Source organism: Mirounga angustirostris, unplaced genomic scaffold (assembly GCF_029215605.1).
Source record: "Mirounga angustirostris isolate CCGP_5_RB_7025 unplaced genomic scaffold, mMirAng1.0.hap1 SCAF_15, whole genome shotgun sequence".
Taxonomy (NCBI): domain Eukaryota; kingdom Metazoa; phylum Chordata; class Mammalia; order Carnivora; family Phocidae; genus Mirounga; species Mirounga angustirostris.
This window is the reverse complement of record NW_026991723.1, coordinates 26,841,769-26,859,915: the sequence shown is the minus strand read 5'-3', so window position 1 is coordinate 26,859,915 and position 18,147 is coordinate 26,841,769. Positions and strand designations below refer to the sequence as shown.

Genomic DNA, 18,147 nt, shown 5'->3' with positions numbered 1-18,147 from the left:
ACAAACAAGACTGTTCCTGACCTAAACACTGTTACAGAAAAACAAACAGGTAAACAACTGCAATGAGACCACAGAGGGTATAGGCCCAGTATTCAGGGAATACTATGTAATCAAGGTGATGATCTCTCAAAGGAGTAAAGGGGAGAGGTGATTAAAAAAGAGTGTACTGCTGACATCACAGAATGATCACTTGACAGTAAATATTCAGAGCCCAAACAGTAAGATACAGGAGACGGTCAAATTCTATAGTACAATTTTTGGTCTATAATATATTTAAAAGAAAGCATAGATACTATATAAGTTTATGGAGTAAAACATTCCAAGGTCCAAACAGATGGACTGACACATGAATTTCAGAACAAACCAAACTTTATATAATCTGGATGGGTAAGAAAAAAAGAGTAGGAGTAAAAACAGACAATTACCTCCTTTTGTAGTATCATTCTGAGCCTGGATGCCATGATGCAATGAATTATGAATGGCAGAAAGAAGATCTGCTGCTTGAACCATCAATTTTTGAGCTTCTGCAACAGCACTGGTCTAGCAAATAAATCACCAAAAACATTCTTACATATTCTTTCACTGAAAGATATACATTAAATAGGAAAACCCTATAAACAATAATGAAATTAAATGTTGTAATGACGTCGGTTTTCACAAACTATTCACTTAATACAGGATGCTCAGATCCTGTTAGGATAGAAATTATTATTATTATTTTTAAAGATTTTATTTATTGACAAAAAGAGACAGTGAGAGAGGGAACACAAGCAGAGGGAATAGGAGGGGGGAGAAGCAGGCTTTCCCGCTGAGCAAGGAGCCCAATGCAGGGTTCGATCCTAGGACCCTGGGATCATGACCTGAGCCGAAGGCAGACGCCCAACGACTGAGCCACCCAGGCGCCCCTAGAAATTATTTTTTTTTACCCATTTCTATTCTTGTAGGAGCCATTAAAAAATAATAGGAAACATTTCTGGCTTGTTCTGTTCGTCTTATATTTTAAAAAAACAAAGGAAAAAATTGAGTTGCAGTCAACTGAAAAATTTCAACATTTCTACTATGCCATTCATTAAGGTGAAATTAAAAAAAAAACAAAACAGAAAAAAAGAAACTTAGGAGTTAGATCAATGGTAAAGGTTGCATCTCTATTCACCACTTCCTAATTATCCACAAATTAGTCTGTAATTGACTTGAATTAATGCAAATACACACGAAGAAAAAATATTCACCATCCAGGGCTTTTTTGGTTCTACACCAACAGTTAATTACTGAACTGAATGAAAGAAGAGGTCTACCTGAAATTCCCATTTTTGCTTTCTCCTTTTCAATTCACAAGATAGGACTACACACAAGAAATTTCAATTTCTATTATTGTACCAGTAGTAAGTCTTATAAGATATTATTTTTATATATCAACAACAGACACAGATATGTTATGGAACAGAATGTAAATTCATGTGACTTTTTGAGAAAATTATCTAATATCTCTAATATCATATATATATATATAATACATAAAATATACCAAATGCTGAATGCTGTATATGTGTGACTGGAGGCATTCCAATGGAAAAGTCTCAGAACTACTTCCAATAACACACTATGTCCTGCCCCCCAAAAAGCCCACTGAAATAGATTAAACGCTCTTACCTCTTTCTTAGTAAAGGCTATAAGCACTGTCAATAACACTCGAGTGAATTTCACTCTGCTGAATACTGCTAAACACTGTTGGTGCTAAAAAATAAGAAACCACTAAAAGTTAAAAGATGCAAAGTCTGTCAAAGGAATTTCATTTAAAATATAGTATTTTAAGTCCTAAATTTCAATGCTAATAACTTACTATATTACAAACACCTTCACTTACAGTCTTTTAAATGCCTGAAAATGAGCTGCAGAAAATAAAACAAAGCCTGTTCTACTGAAATAGAAATATAAAGTAAAGCTTCTGTATCAGTGGGATGGATTTTTCCGTAAGTAAAAAGTTAAGACTATTATCTCACAAACTGATTTAATTAGCATTTTAAACAGAATTGATGAAAAGATGTTTTAAGCAGAGTCAGAAAATTAAAGATCCAGACAAAGGTTTAGTACTTTTCACACTGTTCAAGTTCTTGAGTTTTGCCAAATTTTGATATATCATCTGTAAAAAATAATTTTTCTTCCTACCTCACAGGAATATTGAAGAGCTTTGAAATCATGTATTTGAAAGAGCTGTATTATTATTCTATCAAAACAAATACAAGGGAAATAAAATCCCTTGCAATGTCCAATTTTTAAAGAAATACCTTAAAAAGGGCTTCCATAAATTATAACGCAGTTCATAAAACTACAACATTAAGAGGTAGACTTCTCTGATATTATCTACCAGAAAATAAGTTCAATTACTTCTAGTTCAACTTCTGGATCTCTTTCTTCTCCTTGTCGACTTCGAGTACTCTAAAATTTTAAAAAACGTGAATTAAAATAAACATAAACTTGTAGAAATATTAGCTTATAAATATACAAGGTAAAGTGCTAAATTAATTTTTTGAGTATACATAAGAATCTATTTTTAAGAAAAATATGCGGAAGAAAAAAGATCTAGTATTTATTTTCCTATTAATACTTATACAGAAAGTCCATTTTGATATAAATTATTAAAATCATACAGAAGAATAAGGTATTAAAAACAGCAAAAGCCAACAATGAAATAAGGTAAGTACATGGCACACGGTACTTCTTTCTTTTTAAAAGGACGTATTAATTGAAACTCTTGATGCTCTCAAAACTAACCCTGTTAGAAAAAAATAGTAACCTTTATACAAATCACATCATAAAGTCACATTGTAAATACTGATTGTTCTACACTAAAATGCAAAACCTCTTGCATGAGTAACAATATGACTGACTATTTTGACAACTATAGGGCAGTAACTACAGGAAGATCTGGCAGAAGATCTGGGTTCTAGCCCTGTGCTGGCGGCCCTTCCGAGTGGCATGCCCTTCAGTAGACTCAGACAGTTTACTTAACTCTTTTAAGCTGGATTTCCTCACCTAAAACTAAGGCACTATGTGCATTTTATTGCCTAATTCACTACTTAATTATAAATATCAACTAAGGCAATAATATAAAATTGCTTTGACAACCATGTTGTATTATACAAGTATAGAAGAACAGCAGAAATATAACTTTTTTCCTTTTTTTAAATCTCTATGAGAACCAAATTGTTAGGGTCATCTGGCTGAAGGGTATCATTCATAGAAGTCGTTCACCAGATCTGGGATACTGAGATCGTCCACTGCGTTGCAGACTTTGTAACAGCTGTGGAAGAAGATCGTCCTTACCTTTGAGGAGCTTAAAATTCTAGATTATGCTATTCTTAAAAAAGCATATTTGTAATTCCAAAACACTGGCAAAAAATTGAATAATCTTCAAGGTTAAATTTTTAGTACTTGAAAAGGACATTAATTCACCAGAAACAACTGCTCTGTTTTCAAATGAATTGCAAAGAAGGCACAGCATATATAAAGGAAGCTGGTGGCCCTGCCTACAGTAGCTGTTTGTAATTAGCTCAAGGTAACTTGACATTTAGAAAAATGCAAAAATCCTATACTAAAGCAAATAGAAAAGAAATATACCTTTACTCTTCTTTGCATGTCATCCTCCACATCTTTTAGCATGCCTAGAAAGAGAGACAATGCTGAGTGAAATAAGTCAATCAGAGAAAGACATATATCCTATGACCTCACTGATATGAGGAATTCTTAATCTCAGGAAACAAACGGAGGAGGGTTGCTGAAGTGGTGGGGGGTGGGAGGGAGGGTGGCTGGGTGATAGACACTGGGGAGGGTATGTGCTATGGTGAGTGCTGTAAATTGTGCAAGACTGTTGAATCACAGATCTGTACCTCTGAAACAAATAATGCAATATATGTTAAGAAAAAAAAAAAAGGAGAAGATAGCAAGAGGGGAAGAATGAAGGGGGGGAATCGGAGGGGGAGAGGAACCATGAGAGACTATGGACTCTGAAAAACAAACTGAGGGTTCTAGAGGGGAGGAGGGTAGGAGGATGGCTTAGCTGGTGATGGGTATTAAAGAGGGCACGTTCTGCATGGAGCACTGGGTGTTATGCACAAACAATGAATCATGGAACACTACATCAAAAACTAATGATGTAATGTATGGTGATTAACATAACAATAAAAAAATTTTTTTAAAAAGACAATGAGTTTAAAGAGGAAACAAATCCAAATACAAAACTTGTGTGTCATCTTATAAATTGTTTTACCTGTAACTCGAAGGTCTGTCACACTGTTAGCCATTTTAAATCCATAAGTCATTGACTGAAAATCTTCCTGTACAGGAAAGGAATAATTAGGCCCTTGAATAGTAGCAAAACCTTTCATTATATTCCTCTTACAAAATCACTATTTGCTAATATGAACACAGTAATGAAATGTCATTCTGCTTGTCTAAATATTACTATCATACATCCACACTTTCCCTACAGTGTATCCTTAAAACACCATATTCTAATGCTATCTCCACCTTTAATCGTTTGCCCTTAGGCAATTTAAATACACTTGCATTTAGTATGTTCATTTGCAAAATACAGTTAATGCTAATAGTATCAGAAAGTAGTAATTCCCACTTACAAAGTATTCTCACATTCACAAGTGAACAGTAAATACACAGTAATTACCGCTTGATAAGTCTGCAAGATTTATATAAGACTTTTACTTCAAAAATTATCAAAAGCTTGTTTACGCACTGTTAGGCCACAGAAGTTAAGCTTTCTCAAACAAAATTACTCAAAGTGATAGCAAAACATATTTCCACTTCAGCCCCACGTAAAGAAAAAACTATTCATACATACATGGATTCCCACCCACAAAATCATTTAAAATACTGCTGACATTAACAAATTAAGTAGTTTGCTAGACTCACTTTGAAAACTGAATTTAATATCATTTGGCTGATTCAATTAACTTACAAGCTCTATTAAAAGAATGTTTCTGTTGTATTATAATTCTTATAAAAATGTACACAGAATCCTAATATATTGGAATAATAGGCATTTACAGCAGTAGCCAGAGCTATGGCAACATTTCTGTGGATTCTTAACAAAAACGTGAGTGAGTACACAATCCATATCATGTACTATATGTTATGAACTGACAGAGAAAAAAAAACAATGTCCCTGGGTTCAAAGAACTGTTGATAGTGGTGTTACAGGATTCAGAGGATTGGATCTTTTAAAAATCTCAGGTTGTGTTAGAGCTATAAGCTTATCCTCTAGGCAAAGTTTATACTCTTATCCCTACTTGGCCTCCAAATAGGATTCTTATGCTTTACACGTCTAATAAGGAACTCTCCCAGTGTTTACCATGTTGCTAAATGGTACCTCCATCCACCCACAGTTACTCTGGCTGAAAACTTACACTTCCAATTGCTCTAGTTTTTTCCTTTTTTTGAAAGACAGCAAGCGAGCAGAGGAGAGGAGAAAGAGAATCTCAAGCAGACTCCATGCCCAGTGTGAAGCCTGATGCAGGGCTTGATCTCAAGACCCTAAGATCATGACCTCACCCAAAAGCGAGTTGGACACTTAACCGACTGAGCCACCCAGGCACCCCTCCTCTCATTTTCCCACGCCCTGTATCAAACCATCAGAAAACCCAAAAGGCTCGACCTTCAATGTCTCATCTAAGCGTAACTTCCACCTTTCAGTTATCTCTAGTGAAGTCACCACCCCTCTCAGTTCCACAGCTGCCTCCACACAGGTCGCCCTCCCGCCCATGCTCGTCCCTGCTACAATTTATTCACTGCCAGAAGCCAAAGGGATTGTTTTAAAATAAGTCATTTCACATCACCTCCTACTCAGAACCTTCCAGTTGTTTCCCTGCTCACAGGAAAATCCAAAACCCCATGTGAACAGAGGCCCACCACCAATTACCATGCAGCTCTGGCCTCCCTCTCCAATGTCCTTCTTGTCATCCGTCGGACACATCAAACACCTTCTCTTCTCAGGACCTCTGTACTTGCTGACCCCTCCCCACAAAGTTTCTTCCTAAGATTTCCAGAGCCCCATCCCTCCCTATATTCTAGCTTCTGTTCCAGTGTCAATTCCTCATACAGAGGTTTGCCCTGTGCATTCTAAAACAGCACCCTTCACTCTTCTTCACAGAACACCTGACATGATGTTTACTGACACACTGACTATCTCTCCCAAGGAATGCAAAATCAATGACATCAAGGCTCTGTTGTACTCACTGCTTCATCTCCAGGTCTTAGAATTGTACCGGGCACAAAGTACTGTTAAAAAAAATATTTGTCCGGGTGCCTGGGTGTTTTGGTAGGTTGGGTGACCAACTCTTAATCTCCAGGTCCTGAGTTCAAGCCCCATGTTAAAAAATAAAAAATAAAATGCTTTAAAAAAATATCTGTCAAGTGAATGATGACCTACTGTAGGGCAGGGCTGTAAGTTGTGCAATCAAGGATCATTTTTAGGTGTTTGGTCTGAGGAACTGGTATATGATGGTACAATTTATTGAAATGGGGCAGACTTTCAGAGAGGTAGGTTTAAAGACAGAAATGGAGTACAATTTTAGTTAAGTTTAGAATTTCTTTAGTTATCCAAGTGAAGATTTCAGGAAGGCACTTGTGTGAGTCCGAAAGTCAGGGGGAGGCATCAGGACTACAAATATAAATGTGGGCTTCATCAGCACAGAGTTGGTATTAAAAGGTGCAGAACTAGAGGACATCAACTGAAGCAGAAGTTATAGAAGAGCCCAGGAGTAGTCCCAGCCATCTAGAGAAGCAAGCACAAGAAATGGGCTAACCAGTGAGGAAGAAAGAAAACCAAGAGACACCTGTACCAGGAAGATGAGATGAAACTCTTTCAAAGAGAGGTCAACTGTGTTCAAAGATACTGGTGGTTGGAGAGGGAGAGGTGAGAACAATGGATTTAGCAAGATGGATATTATGGACCTTGTTAAGACCAACTTCTGTGCAGTTGTAGAAAAAGAATGTCTAATAGGAGGGTGAGAACAAACAGGAGAAATAAGTATTAACAGTTCATTCAAGGAGTTTTTTGCATAGGGTAGCAGAGAAATGACACTGGATATAAGGAGCCATGGGATCAAGGGAACTGGGTTGCTTTAAACTGAATGATATTTAAGTATGTTTATATGCCAAAAGTATAATGTAGTAGGGAAGGAGACACTAATAATGCAATCCAAGGGTTAATGACTGCAGAAGGCAAGAGGGGACAGAATCTAGAACACAAGAGGAGGCTGAGCTTAGATTGTCAGGGCACTTGCATTTTCACAAGACAGAAAGCAGATGATGTGGGTTACCAACACAGGTTAGCACGTGTGATTGTGAGAAGATGGGGTACGTCGACCCACATCTGATTCAATCTAATATTTCATTAAGGTACAAGGTAAGCTGATAGAGAGGAGGGTTGGCAATGGAGTTTTTGAGAAGTAAAAGATGTGGAGAAGTCACTGAGAGGCTGTTAAAGAAAGCTTACCACAGAAGGACAGGGCTGTCTTTAGTACTGAGCGCCCATCTGAAATTTGCAGTCCTAAAATTAAAGTGAGAATAGACACACAGATGTGGGTTTTCTCTAGCAGCCTTCTGCTGTTTGGGTGCAAGCAGCAAGCAGGCAGATGGTTGGGGTTTTGCCATACAAGTGACACATTATGATGAGATGAGAGGTGCAAGGGAGTTAAGGGTGTTTGAGAAAGAATGATTTCACCACTGGACCATGGAAATGAGGACACAACAGAAGTAACAGAGAAAACTAAAAGAGCAGCATCTGGGAATTGGAGGTCTCTGTGGAACTGAAGGATACCAGGAGTTGGGGAATCAGAATAAGGAAACCAAAAAGTAAGTTGTAGCGATCAAAGGGTAATATTTTTGAAATCAAGAATTTGGAGGTGTAGACTAGTAAGGAAAATTTTCTCCTCACTTATTCATATCTGAACCATTTTCATCCAGACCACACAATGAGGGCTGGTATGGGCTAGACACCCAGGAGTACAATGGCAAAATACAATCACAGCCACTAGGGTGATAAAGATGTCCTGAGAGGTAAAGCCCCATGTTCTTTATTGTATTTTACAATGTCTTTACAATACTGCCAAGATATAACTGCAGAAAGTTATCTGGATACTCAGGATTCTATAAAACATGCAGCCCCACAAAGAAATTTGGAATAGTAAAACATTTACAATCATAACTGTACTAGAACACCCAATATCAGTACTAAATGTGATTCCAACCAAACCAGTGATCTTGACTGTACTAATAATGTAATATTCTAATAAAGTAAAATTTTTTTCAACCCCTTCTAAAACAACAATTACAGTATATCGGTTACAACTTAACTACTGCTTTAAAAATTCATTTCACAGATAAAGTACTTTGCATAAAGATTTCAGATGCTCCTGAAATGACTTGATTCATTCAACCAAACCTGAGTACCTTCTACAGACTAGATACTGAGTAACACAATAAAGCTACAAGGGTAAAACATGCCCACAGATGATTCAGATTAAGACTTCAATTTAAATGTCTACTAATAAGTGGCTTGTAATTTACTGTATATACAATGGAATACAAATGAGAGTAACAGCTAACATTATTAAGTACTTACTATGTGCCAGGCACTGTTGTAAACATTTTACTTGTATTAACTTCATTAACCCTCAAAATAATGCTCTGAGGTGGGGACTACTACAAACTGTATTTTATAAATGAGGACACTGAGGCATAGAAACTTAAATTCCCAAACACCACAAAGCATATAAGTGACAGAGAAAGAACACAAACTTAGGTGGTATCAATCCCCAGAGGCTATGCTTTTTAAACTTTTTTATTTTGAAAAAATTTCTGAATACAAAAATAGTAGAGAAGTTCCATATTCCTCCCCCATATTCTTCAAATAACATTTTACCACATTTGCATTATCATTCTCTATACTTTTTCTTACACATTTGAGACTAAGTTATAGAGTGTGATGCCCCCTTATCTCTAAATACTTCAGTGTGATTTCCCAAAACCATAAATCATTCTCTTACATAACCATGGTACAATGATCAAATTGGGAAATTCATATCTCTTTAATGTGGGGCATTTCCTTGGTCCTTATCTTTCATGCCCTGACATTTTGGAATAGTACAGGCCAAAGTTATTTTTAACGACTACATCCCTCAATATGGGGTTGCCTTATGTTTCTCCAAGATTAAATCCAATTTATGTCATATTTAATAGGAATACCACAGAAGTGATGTTGTGTTCTTCTCGTGGAGCATTGTATCTGGAAGCACATGATGCTGAACCATCCCGTTATTGGTGATACTAAGTCTGGCCATTTAGCTAAGGTGGTATCTGCCATGTTTCTTCACTGTAAACGAATCATTTTCCCTCTGTAATTAATATCTTGTGGGAAGATACTTGGAGGCTAGGTACAAATCCTGCGCTTGTTATACTTTTGTTTACTAGTTTTAGCATCCTTTAATAATTCTTGCCAGAAATAATTATTCAAAACCTATACTCTTAACCTAAAGCTATGCAGCCAATAAAAAACAATGAGGTAGCTCTCTACCTACAATATATTGGTACATACAGAAATCTATTCTCTATTGTCTAAAGTTGCAAATAGTTTACATAATTCCATCATGTTAAGTAAAATACATGTGTATACATATTACAGAAAATATTTGGAGAAATACACACCAAATGAGTAACAGTGTTTACTCTTTGCCAGGCAAACCAAAACTTTTATAATTTATTTATCTTTGTATTAAAAATATATTTGGTTGCAAATTAAGAGGAAAATCCAACTACAGTGACTTAAGTGATGCATACTTACTTATATCATGCCAAATAACAGGAATATCAGAAGTAATCTTTCTGCTTCACCATCCTAAGCTCTGAGGCTATCTTAGATTTACATGTTGAGGGCGCCTGGGTGGCTCAGTTGGTTAAGCGACTGCCTTCAGCTCAGGTCATGATCCCAGGGTCCTGGGATCGAGCCCCGCATCGGGCTCCCTGCTCAGCGGGAAGCCTGCTTCTCCCTCTCCCACTCCCCCTGCTTGTGTTCCCTCTCTCGCTGTGTCTCTCTCTGTCAAATAAATAAATAAAATCTTTAAAAAAAAAAAAAAAAGATTTACATGTTGACCAAATGAAGCAGGACCTACCTCCAAATATCACATCTATGTTCAAAAAAAAAAAAAAAAAAATGACAGGAGAAGGGGTACACCATAAGGGGTGCACCATACCATTATTACTCAAACTGTCATACTACTGAGAGTAAAAGGGGATGCTATTAATAACTACACCAGGATAAAAGGTGCCAAGTAGGACTGTTCCATGCAAGCCAGTATGTAGGCACCAGCTGTAACAGAAGAATGTGCTAAGAAGGGCAGAGAAGAAGTCTGTATGGGCAAGTCAGGAGACTGGCATCCAAGTCTAAATATAAGTAGGACTTTTCCTTAAAAAGGAGAAAAGGCATTTGAGCGAGGAGCATCCTTAGTCTCCCTCCCACCCTCACCCTACACAGCAAAGCAATATATGCCTATCATTACAGGTGCAAATACCCAGCAGTACCTGCCGCAGTGCCTGGCACTAACTAAACAAATAAATAAATTAAACATATAAACAGTATCAGTCAAGGATACTTTTTTTTAAAAGAGCCAGATAATATATATTTTCTGCTTTACAAGCCAAGTGGTAAAATGGAGATATTATATAGGTACTTATATGACTACTTAAATGTAACTATTTAAAACACAAAAAACGGGCATCTGGGTGGCTCAGTTGGTTAAGCGTCTACCTTCGGTTCAGGTCATGATCCCAGGGTCGTGGGATCAAGTCCTGTGTCAGGCTCCCTGCTCAGTGGGGTGTGTGCTTCTCCCTCTCCCTCTGCCCCCATACTCCCTGGCTCTTGCTCGTGCTCTCTCTGAAGTGAATAAATAATCTTAAAAAAATTTTTTTAAATTTTAATTTTTTTTTAAAAACACAAAAAACAGGGACGCCTGGGTGGCTCAGTCGGTTAAGCGGCTGCCTTCGGCCCAGGTCATGATCCCAGGGTTCTGGGATCGAGTCCCACATCGGGCTCCTTGCTCAGCAGGGAGCCTGCTTCTCCCTCTCTCTCCTTCTGCTTGTGCTCTGTCAAATAAATAAAATCTTTAAAAAAAAACAAAAAAAAACCCCCAAAAAACCCCACAAAAAACATTCTTAGCTCCAGGGCCATAAAAAACATAGGCAACAGGCTGGGTAGGCCTGCAGGCTGCAGACTGCCAACCTTTGGTTCACAGGACTTCCTGAGGGTTTAGATGTGAGGTATGAGAGAAAGAGAAGAGTCAAGGATGACTCCAAAGTTTTTGTTCTGTACAACTAAAAGAACGGAGCTCCATTTGCTGAGATTGAGAAGACTACAGAAGGAAGAAGTTAGGAGGCAATGGGAAAATCAGCAGCTCCATTTTGGAAATGTGATGCCTGAGCTCAACATACAAGCGGAAAATGTAGAATAGGCAGTAGCATGTGTGAGTCTGAGATTTAGGGAAGTCTATAAAGTCTAAGCTGAGGATACAAACTTAGGCTTCAGTAGCAGAGAAAGAATTTAAGTCTATGAACCTGCATGAGATCATCAGGGGAATAAGTACAGAGAAGAGGTGTAAAGATAGGGCCTGAGCCACACCAGTGTTTAGAACTGTGCTGACCAATATGGCCATCACACAGCCAATTAAGTAGTGAGCACCTGAAATGTGGATAGTTCAAACTGAGATGTGCTGTAAGTGCAACATACATACCACACTTAGAATACTTGCTACAAAAAATATTTAATTTTACATCTCATTAATTTTTATTTAAATTCAAGTTAGTTAACATATAGTGTATTATTAGTTTCAGGGTAGTTTAGTGATTCATCAGTTGCATGTAACACCCAGTGCTCATTACATCAAGTGCCATACTTAATGCCCCTTACCCAATTACCCCATCCCCCCACCCACTTCCCCTCCAGCAACCCTTTGTTCCCTATAGTTAAGAATCTCTTGGGGTGCCTGGGTGGCTCAGTGAGTTAAGCGTCCGACTCTTGATTTCAGCTCAGATCATGATCTCAGGATCTTATGATCAAGCCCCACATTGGGTTCTGTGCTCAGTGTGGCATCTGCTTCTTGCCCTCTCTCTCTTCCCCTCCCCCTGCTCGAGCGCACATTCTAAATAAATAAATCTTAAAAAAAAAAAAAAATCTCGGGGCGCCTGGTTGGCTCAGTCGGTTAAGCGTCTGTCTTCAGCTCAGGTCATGATCCCACGGTCCTGGGATCGAGTCCTGCATCGGGCTCCCTGCTCAGCAGGGAGTCTGCTTCTCCCTCTCCCACTCCCCCTGCTTGTGTTCACTCTCTCTGTGTCAAATAAATAAAATCTTAAAAAAAAAAAGTCTCTTACGTTTTGCCTGTTTTTATCTTATTTTTCCTTCCCTTGCCCTATGTTCATCTGTTTTGTTTCTTAAATTCAACATATGAGTGAAATCATATGGTATTTGTCTTTCTCTGACTGACTTACTTCTCTTAGAATACATTCTAGGTCCATCCACATTGTTGCAAATGGCAAGATTTCATTCTTTTTGATGGCTGAGTAATATTCCATTGTACATATATATACATACTACATCCTCTTTATCCATTCATCCGTCAATGGACATCTGGCTCTTTCCATATTTTGGCAATTCTCATTAATATTTTATAAATGATTATATACTGAAATATTATTTTAGATATACTGGGCTACATAAAATGTTATAAAAATTTCACCCACAGGCTACTAGAACATTTTAAATGATGTATATGGCTTGCATTCTGTATCAGACAGTGTTGGCTTAGAGAATGAGATGACAAACAAGAACTAGTGAGGCAGGAAATCAGGGAAAAAGAGTATCTTGGCTTTTAAAAGCCAAGAAAATAACTTGTTTCAAGTATGGACTCCATGTCAAAAATCTGATGACCAATCAAGTTTAAGACCAAATATTAACCAATGGGTTTAGCAACACTGAGGTCTTAGATGACCATGACGATGGAAGTTTTGGTGGATTACTATTCAAAGCCTGACTGGAGTGGATTTAAGAGAGAATGGACACCTCTTAAGGATTCTGGCTGAAAAGAACTGCATAATATGGAGCAGAAGCTAAAGTTATGTTATGCCAAGAAATGGTATTTTTAAGATGGAGGAAGAAAAGCCATGCTAACATGCAGATGGGAATGATCCAGTAGAGGGGCAAATTCATTATGCAAGGGACAGAGGGGAGAATTGCTAGAGGAATATTTTTTAATAAGACAGGGTATGGAATCCAATGCACAAGCAGAAGAGATCACCCTTAGATAAGAGAGAAGGTTCTTCTAGATAGCCAGAAGGGCCAAAGAACACAGAGCACCTGTGCAGGTAGGTGACATTACTTCCATTTATTTAGTGCAGTAGGAAGGTAGGTTTGCTTCAAGTGAGGATGGTGAAAGTGTCAGAAGTCTGAGAGAGAGAGTGAATGACGTAGGGAAGGAGCCTGCTTGAAGTTAGTGGTGATGAACTGAAAGTAAGACCAATCAGTGTGAATGTATTTTTCTCTAGTCACACTGAGATGTGCAAGTATAAAGACACAGTAGATAGAGGGCTAGACTCAACGAGAATTGAGGTACAATAAGGCAAGAGAGACAGAGAGCTAAAAGTGTAGGCAAGGGAGTAACTGTAATGAAGGAAGATGGATTTAAAGTGAGAAAAGAGAGTCAAAAGGGTAATGACAGTAAAAAAGTGATAATAAACTGGAGTCCAAGTAGGGGTGAACTGCAGGAGTCAGAACACAAGCAACATAGAAATACGTGGTGGTCTGAGAATAGGATACTCCAAACTGAGATCAGTAAAGGGTTGTGATGACCAAGCCTAAAGTACAGTCATTAGAAAGAAAAATCCTAAAAATTTCCAAAGAAAAAACATGGGTCACATATAAAAGATCAGGACGGCAACATTAAAATTAAGAGTCATTGGAATAATGCCTAAAAAACTCTGAGGAAAATGATTTTCCAACCTAAAAATCTATTACAACCAAACTTTTAATCAAGTGTGAGAGTAGGGAAGACATTTTCAGACATGCAAGTTCTCAAAAAACAATTCCCTCCCTGCCTCTGCCCATGGAACTGGAAATGCTATACCACACAAATAATAAACTAAGAAAAATAAATGAAATCCAGATAACTAGAAAACTAACAACAAAGAAAGGGAAATGGAATTCCCAGGAGAATAGAACCTGGTATCACAGCTGCACAGTGGACCTAGAAGGCAACTGATCCAGTCTGAAGCTAGAGAATAAAGGAGCTAAGAAAAAGAATTTTAAAAAATATATAGACTGATAGACACTCTCATTATGTTTCATAATAATGGGCGGGGAAGAATCAAGAAGTACACAGAAAACTAAGCAAACCAAAAAGAGGCAGTTATCACCTTCAAGAAAAATAAAAATTTGTATAAGAAAGGAAATGTATGCTTACACCACTCTGGCTCATCTGTCATCAGCATTTATACAATCACAGTAATGTCAACACTGAATAATGACTTAACCAAAACCGAATTACTATTGGGGTACAGGAGGGGGTAATATGTGAATGCCAGTTATATACTAAAAATGTGCTGACATATCCTAGTTAAAAATTGTTAAAACTGTATAAAATTGTATAAATTAACTGTATAAAATTGTTTATATCTAGAAATGAAAATATAAGTCTATTATCCAAAATATGGAAATAAATAGTGGGAAAAAGCTAAACAGAATTTAATATTATTACGGAATGAGTAAGGAAAGAACAGAGAACTACAATTTTCCATCTTACATCCTATGGGCTACTTGATTTTGCATAATATATACAGGTATTATTACTTTTTATTAAAACACCCACTCCAGGAAAAATTTTCAAAGAGCAAAACTGAACATGACCAGATTACCTACTTTTAAGATGGTAGCTAAGTGGTAGTCAAGTAGAGAGTGGCCTAGAGGGAAAGACTGGGCCAGAAAGAAAAGTGCAGACACTCTCTCGAGAACCTAAATCCGAAGCTGACAAAAGGTCAAACTAAAGCAGGAACAATGAGAGAAGGAAAAGCTTCAAAAGATTGAAGACACTTGCAAGGTAAAAATAAAAGATTTCAATTAGATAACCCTGTAGATACCATTCTGCAAGATGCAGAATGCAAGAGGACCAGTGGCTTGATAGGGGAACACTGGTTCCCATTTTGCACATGTATACAGAATATTAAGAAAGACACATGTCTCTAGTTCAGGAGTAAAAACAAAGCAGAGACACATCTGAGGACAAAATATACCAGCACCTAGGAACTGCAGAAGCAGCCATTTCAAAGAAATGATTTGTTTATTACAGTTTATTCTTATTCATTACCAGGTCTCTTAAGGACTTTCAGTAGGCAATCAATTCTTTTTCTAATTATAAAAACAAGACATACTCATCTGGAAAAATCTGAAAAGTTTACAGAAACAAGAAAACAATTTTTCCAGCCCAGAAGCTTTATACTTCTTTCCAGTCTTATTTTTACATAGTTGGTTATACTGTGTGCTGCTTTCCTAACCCTTTAAAGTATACACTCTCCCATGTTTTAAAGATTTTATTTGAGAGAAAGCACGTGCGCACAAGAAGGAGGGAGGGGCAGAGGGAAGAGGGAGAAGCAGGCTCCCCAATGAGCAAGGAGCCCTTCTCGGGGCTCGATCCCAGGCCCCTAAGATCATGAACTGAGGCAAAGGCAGATGCTTAACCCACTAAGCCACCCAGGCACCACACTCCCCCATGATTTTAAACACTGTTTTCACTATCATAACTCTATATAATAAATTATGTGTAATAAATTATCCATAATTTACTTCAAGCAAACCCTAATGGTGGCATTTTGGTTGTTGCCAACTTTCACTATTAAAAACTGATTAAAGTGTTTTCGCATAAAGTATCCACATTTCTAATCATTTAAGGCTGAGTTCTAAAGATGAATTAGTTTCAGCTGTGCTAATGCATACTCCCACTAATAAGAACCAAATGACAACTTACTGCACCTTTACCAATACTGAATATTCATTTAAAAATATATTTGATAGATGAAAAATGAATTATTTTAACTGTATTTCTTGGATGAACTGAGACTAAATTTTTAAATGCTATGGCCATTTATTCCCCTCCTCCATGAGTAAGCTGTTTATTTTACTGCCTATTCATCTGGGCTTCAGTATTATGCTTTATTTGAATGAGATCTTAACACAGAAATATAGATTATTTTTGTTATCTAGATTTTTTTGAAAAAAATTTTCTATCAGCTTTTTCCTATTGGTACTTTCCTTTATGATTTCTCCCATTTGTAAGTCCTTCATCCAGAGAATATGCAGAATTTCAATTATAATTACTTACAGAAAAACTTTCATTTACTTTTAAAACAAACTCACTCAGGCACATAATAAAAATTCCAAAAGCACAAACAAGTATATCCCAACCCTCAAGATTCCAGTTATCTTACTATAATGAAGATTTAACTACTTCCCATTTTAAAAAAGAAACCTATTACATACTTCTCTATACCAGCTTATTTTATTTTGGAGGTCTAATCTTACTTGTACACATAAACCTACCTCCTTCTTTGTAAAGGGCGCATAATACTCCACTGTATGAAGGTAGCATCATTTAACAAGTCTCCTATTGATGGACATTAAGGTAGTTTCTAGACTTTCATTACTACAAACAAAACTACAATTAATGTCCTTGTACATAAATCTTTGTACACAGCACAGATTTGTAGAGCAAATTCCTAAAAGTGAACCAGCTGTGGTAAGTCATACATTTTAACTTATGATATGGTATACCAACTGCTCTTTAAAACAGTTGTGTGAGTTTATAATACCATAAAAATGTTTGAGTCTTGCTTACAGTGAAAACCTGAGCCCTGACTAATAAATGGGGGGGGGGGGGAAGGTGCTAAGGTGAGAAAATCATCATTTTGCAGCCATCACAGTGAAGATTAGTCCACACAAGCATCAGTGGATGCTAAATCTAGGGGAAAGATTTTAATGAGCAGGATATTTGTATGACCTTAAAGAGTTTCCTTATGGAAGGCTTATTACATGCCAGGAGAGAAAACAGTAACCATATCAGAAAACACCCTGGAACAAAATAACATCACCACTGAGGGGGCAGATGCATACTGTATGCCTCAGCAGTGACACCAGAAGGAGGACACAATATCATTTACATCATATTCCTACCAGGACTGCATATTCTAAATGTAATCAGGAGAAGAAACACACAAACCCCAAGTGAGGAACATTATTAAAAAAGACAAACCAGGAGAGGCCTGTGTTCTCCAAAAACATCAATGACATGGAGACAAAGAAAGGCAGGGGGACTGCTATAGACTAAAGGATACTAAAGAGGCAACTAAATGCAGGACGTGATTCTAGACTGGATTCCGAACTGCAGGGAAAAAAAAAACACTAAGAAGGATATTACTGGGTCCCTGACAGGAACAGAATATGGAGAGTGGACTGTTATTACAAATTCACTGAGGTTGATAATTGTGCTGTAGTTGTGTATGAAAGTACCTTTTTTTCTTAGGAGACGCACACTGAGAAGTGTTTGTGGGGAGAAGGTCATAATGTATGCAACTTACTCTCCACCGATTCAAGGAAAAAACATACATACCTGAGAGAGAAATTGAGAAAGTAAATGGGACAATGGATTAATAGCAGCTGAATCAAGGTGAGGGATATATACTGTTCTTTGTGCTGTCACTATAACTTGTTAATTTGAAATTAAAGATTAAAAAGAGGGAAGCAATGACTATTCGTCTCTTTCTCACACACACAGCACATGTTGAGTGCCTGTTTCTCACCCTCATCAATAAGTACATTACACAAAATTTCTAATCTTTGCCAATAATGAGTAAAAAATGGTATCTCAGTTTTAATCTGCATGTCTCTTAAGTTACATATCTTATGTTTAAAGGCCACTTCATTTTCTATAAACTACCTTCTGTCTTTTTAACAACTTTTTTTACACTTAAAATATTTCATCTATCTGCAATTTATTTTGATGTTGTCATAGACTGAATGTTTGTGTCCCCCCAAAATTCATA

General features: G+C 37.2%; 1 protein-coding gene across 5 annotated transcripts in view; it reads right to left on the bottom strand.

Moving 5' to 3' along the window:
- Nucleotides 1-18,147, bottom strand: part of NAA35 (N-alpha-acetyltransferase 35, NatC auxiliary subunit) — a 94,755-nt gene that overhangs the window by 57,037 nt on the left and 19,571 nt on the right. For all 5 annotated transcript variants that reach the window (XM_045882332.3, XM_045882330.3, XM_064579419.1 and 2 more), the window contains exons 7-11: nucleotides 4,268-4,334; nucleotides 3,619-3,662; nucleotides 2,386-2,436; nucleotides 1,651-1,734; nucleotides 426-540 (exon numbers count right to left, since the gene is read on the bottom strand). In XM_045882332.3, coding sequence (XP_045738288.1) covers nucleotides 426-540; nucleotides 1,651-1,734; nucleotides 2,386-2,436; nucleotides 3,619-3,662; nucleotides 4,268-4,334 — 361 coding nt within the window. The remainder of the gene's footprint in view (nucleotides 1-425; nucleotides 541-1,650; nucleotides 1,735-2,385; nucleotides 2,437-3,618; nucleotides 3,663-4,267; nucleotides 4,335-18,147) is intronic.